This window comes from Triturus cristatus, chromosome 2_2 (assembly GCF_964204655.1).
Source record: "Triturus cristatus chromosome 2_2, aTriCri1.1, whole genome shotgun sequence".
Lineage (NCBI taxonomy): Eukaryota > Metazoa > Chordata > Amphibia > Caudata > Salamandridae > Triturus > Triturus cristatus.
Genome location: NC_140582.1, coordinates 412,647,279 through 412,652,152, shown reverse-complemented (window position 1 = coordinate 412,652,152; position 4,874 = coordinate 412,647,279). Strand labels below are relative to the sequence as shown.

At 49.5% G+C, this 4,874-nt stretch overlaps 1 protein-coding gene across 1 annotated transcript; it reads left to right on the top strand.

Annotated features, from left to right (window-relative positions):
- Positions 1-321: 321 nt before the first annotated feature.
- Positions 322-1,842, top strand: LOC146862306 (endogenous retrovirus group PABLB member 1 Env polyprotein-like). Its single transcript, XM_085643070.1, has one exon. The coding sequence runs from the start codon at positions 322-324 to the stop codon at positions 1,840-1,842; it is 1,521 nt and encodes a 506-aa protein (XP_085499196.1).
- The last annotated feature ends 3,032 nt before the right edge of the window (positions 1,843-4,874 follow it).

Sequence of the window (4,874 nt, the reverse complement as noted above, 5' to 3'; positions counted from 1 at the left end):
GCAAGAAGGTATCATCGACCCTGACGACCACCGACAACATCACCGCCCAAGAGGAACTTCTGGACAAAGACCGACCATCCCTGAGCTGCTACCCGAATACAGAGACACTTGAATTGACTGAATATCCCGATCCCACTGTGCCGTCCAAAGAAGGGTATAACCTGCGACGAAAGGAGGGAACTTCGGCTAAGCAGACCACGAACTAAGTTGAAATCTTGAACCGGTAGCCTAATCACCTCAAAGGCCTTCAGAAGAGAAATTAGACAAAGTCTGTGTTTCTGCCCGCTACCGAGTCCCTTGAAGGTGATGGAAGCGCCTGACATGAAGATGATGGAAGCAACCGGACGTCCGAATATCCACTACAAAAACCCAAAGATTGACAAAATGCACAGCTCAAAGACTATCGTGCTTTTTATTACCCTACTCTTTTGCCTTCTCCTCATGATCACCTTCTGGATCGTGGAAGAAAGTGCACCCGCTCATGAGACATTGTTGACCACTGTCCAACCTACCACCATGAAAGAACACCATCTGATCTCACTTTCACCCCAACTCCGAGAAAGGCGTAAGGAGTTCTGGAATAACTCTTTTGTACAGTTGCTCCACCAACACAATCTTGCCGCCAATGCAACCAACTGCTGGATCTGTGGATTGCTGCCACATGCCACTGGACATTCCATCCCTTTCATCCCTTCGCCCTTCTCTGTCCATGGCTCTTGCCTCGCTTGGCTAATCCTCCTGCAAGGAAGCTACAAGGACAATGCCACTTCCGACAAAACTATGTCACACTTCTACCATGGGTTCTGGCTGAACAGAACTGGAAAAACTTCTGCTCCCTTCTGTCCTCTGAGATCAAACACTTCCTTTCATATGGACATCCCTGCCAAAGAGCGAGTCGAAATGCAGGTGTTTAACAACCCAGCCAGACCCACCTTCTCTTACCTCCGGAAACGAACGGCCGCCACCCTAACAGTGGCCCTATCCGTCATCAACATCACAGGTCTTGTGTGCATCGAAGGTCTGGGAACGCAGCTGGTGGGCCACAGTTCCTGTCTCATCACCCGAACATTGGACTCAGTTGACCCACCCTCCTTTGTTACCTCCCCAAATATGTACTTCGTCTGTGGTACTAAGGCCTACACCTGGCTTCCAAAAGGGTGGGGAGGCACCTGCTACATCGCTTTTATCCTTCCTCCAACATATGTGGCTCCAGCAAACCATCACCGGCAGAAACGTGCAAAGGACATTGTACAAGCCGACTCCACTGGAGCACAGTTCATGGATGCAGTAAAGGGACTTGTTCCACTGTGGGGTCCAATGGCAAACAGCCGTGCCATCCGGCACCTGACCCAGGCAGTCGAAACCACAATGAACATTACAGCCGGCATCCTCACCAACAACACCGCTGAGCTTCAGGCCGTCCGCATGGTAGCTCTTCAGAACCGCCTCGTTCTAGACGTAGTTCTGGCCGATCGTGGAGGAGCATGCCGCATCATTGGGTCCAGCTGTTGTACCTACGTACCGGATAACTCACCCTCAGTCTACAAGGCGATTGAACACCTCCACAGACTTTCCGCAGAGGTTCATCAGGAGCAAGAAGGATGGTCGCTTGGGAGTTGGTTTTGGGACACTATTAAAAGTTGGGGATGGAGGTTGTTTACGTTTATCCTGATACCAATCGTGATACTATGTGGATGCTGCCTGGGTATTCAATGCTTGCCAGCTTTGTGTTCACTTTTTGCAAACTGTATCTGTCCTAAGACTCTGGACTTTGAAGCCGAACATATGAAAGCTCTGTATGAGGTAGAAATACGTAATATTATGGGGATAGATCCGAACTAAGCAAGCTGGCGAGATATGTTAAAAGGGAGGACTGTGGAAATTTAGTTCGTATCTGAACATTATCTGCGCCATCTTGTCTTTCCCCAGCACCACACGCAAAAACACACGGCAGCCATTTTAGGCACCATGGCCTCTCTCCCTGCTCATTGTCGATCGCCAGCGCATCCCTCTGGCGCTGCGAACATCCCCCCGCGCGCCGGCCACCCCCGTCTCTCTCATACATGGGCCATAAACCCTCTCCTTCTGCGCGACCCTGCCATGGAACCACATCCCACGCCTGACCGACATCCCATACATGGTCATACATCTCTTTGATAACCCCCTTCCTCTGCGCCCGATTGTCCGGGCCTATCCCAGGCCATCACCTAGCCCTGCGGATGCAGTTTATTGCCCCTACTGTAAGGGAAACACCCCACATCAAAGGGATCACAGTTGATCAAGGCTCCCACCCCCTGAGACCCGACCGGTTGCACACACCCCCGGGAATTGGCGGAATGTCCAGCTGTGTGATAGCCATCTCCTACCGCGGGTGGGGTGGGGACTTCTACTGTAACCATGTGTGGGAGCGGACCTGAGCCGGGGGCTCCGAGGATGTCCTTTCATGTATCAAAGCAATCTCAGGAATGTACCATGTATGATAAACCTGCAATAAAGCCATAAACCTGTGTATAAGAGGCCAGGCCTCAGAGATGTGGTTAGAGCACCTTGTGACGATACCTTGCTGTCTGATCTGATGTGTTCTACTCCGACAGAATAAAACTTTGTTTCCTGCCTTCCAGTCTCCGGCGCCTGCCTCTTTTATTGGTTAAATCATCGATTGGTATAAGAGGCGATTACCGCCGGGCAAATCTTGAAAGGTTATCGACTGCAACTGCCGCTACCATTTAACAGGTGAGTGTGTGCCCCTGCTATGTGAAATGCACAAGTGTCAGCCTGGAATTGTATGCCTGTTGTTTGTGTTGGTCAGCCCTGTGCTTGTGACTGTGTGCACATGTCTGAGTTGTAGGTTGTGCACCATCCAGGTGTTGGTGTGTCCTTGCACTTGTGGGGGACGACTACTTGTTGGTGGCTATTGTGAGAATGCAGGGTGTGTGGCTGGCAAGTCAGTGTTGTGTTTTGTTGATCCGCCATGTGTTTAGTAACTGTCTGTGCTCACTGTGCAGCCCTGCTCAGCCACACTGTCACTGTGGGTGTGTTTTGTCATGCATTCTTGTCACTTGGATCTATTTTGTAGCCATTGTGGCATGTGGGGTGTGGATTTAAGACCATTGCTTATCTGTGCTTCGTATGTCTACCCATTGTGTGTGTGCCCTGCATCTATATTGGTATGGGGCACTCCTCACCTATCCACTACTTTCGTACTCACCACTACACTATCATGTCAGCTGTCCCCTTGGCTTGCCAGTGTTTGTGCCTCCCCATCAGTTAATTGGCTTCACTATGCTTTGTGGTGCTGATCTGTGCACAGGACCAATGTGCCACCGATGACAGTAGACCAATTGGGTATATGTGACGTTCTTGTTTTGTTTTGCAGACATGTTTGCTCATTTGCAGTTCTGCTGTCTGTGCTGCACAGTCCTCTAGTCATGGTGTTGTCATATGGGAGTCCCTGACCTGTGCATGTGTGTGTTGTATTGGCTGTATGTGTGTTTGCTGTGGTACTGCTTCAATTTCTGAGGGTGATAGGGTGATGTTGTGTCAGTGCTGTGCTGGTTGGTGGTGTGTGTGTTCCTGTTGGGTCACTCTTATCTGTGTGGTACTGGTATGTTTGGTGTGCACACACTGCTTGTTGTGCTGGCAGTGCTGTGAGTGTATGTTGCCTTGTCCTTGCCTGGTGTGCATTCCCTGATGTCCTGCTGTGTTGGGCACTGTGAGGTGTCAGCATGTGCATCTGTTATGTGTTTGATGTGGATGTGTGCAGTGTTTGATCTGTGTTATCTCTTGCAGTTGACAGTTGCCCAGTGTGTGGTCTATTTGCATGTGGGTGTGATTGTTTTATAAGTGTGTTGTGATTCATCCAGATGTGTATTGCCAGTGTGGTGTGCATTACTGGTGTGTCGGTCCCATGCACTTAGGGGTATTGTTGTTTCTGGGCCTGTTTGGTGTGCCTCCGATGGTGTTTTCTCCTATCATGTGTGAGCTTTCTTTTGTCAGGATTGTGCGTGTGCATGCACGTGGTACAGTTTGACAACATGCTGACTTTGTGGGTGGTGTGGTATGTCTGCCTGTGTTTCATTGTAGGGCCATTGGTCTCTGTTTGTGTCCATGTTTGTTTATAGAAGTAGCACTTCTTGTCTGTGTTGGGGTATGTTGTGTCTGCAGTGTTGCTGAATGACGATGTTGAGTTCGCCTGTTCTGTCTGTGCTCCCATTGCCTTACTACATTTGTGCTGCACAGGTCAGACCTTGTGTTGTTGTACTCCTGTGTGTGTTGTGATTGATGTTGGTGTTTGACTGTTGGTTTGGTGTCAGCATTGATTCAGGCATCCCTGAGTGTGTGATGTCTGTGTATGCCCCCCAGGGGGTGTGATTGTCTGACAATGTGTTGACTGGACATTGTTGCCACAGGCGTTGTGTGATGCATGTGTGGTTGGGGGGGGTATGTGTGGAGGATGCTACTTGTGTTTGTCAGTTATGGAGTTTGTAAATGGGCCATGTGTGTGGTGCTGCTGACGCTCATCTACCAAGTAGTTTGATGCTATTGTGTGGCTGGTGGCTGTTTGACTTCTATGACTTCCTTTCATTCCTGGTATATACATGGTTTGCCTTGCTGTCTCACTGGGTTGTTGCATATGGAGTGGATGTGGTTTCATTTGACTCACTGTAGCAGCCATGTGTGGTTCGATGGGGTAAGGGTGTTGTCATATGTTCTTTATCTTGCATGTGGTGTACATATGCTTGGTGGTTGTCTCCTTGCCCTTTCATTAGTGTGCAGATCACTTTTTCTTTCACATTTGTAGTCCTACATTGCTGGTGACATGTGGTCTGTGTAGGTGGCTCTGTGTCTGTGTGGGGTATGTCTGTGTGACTTGA

What these genes read in the sequence shown, in the direction of transcription:
- LOC146862306 (XM_085643070.1), top strand. Translation starts at nt 322, where the DNA reads ATGAAGATGATGGAAGCAACCGGACGTCCGAATATCCACTACAAAAAC.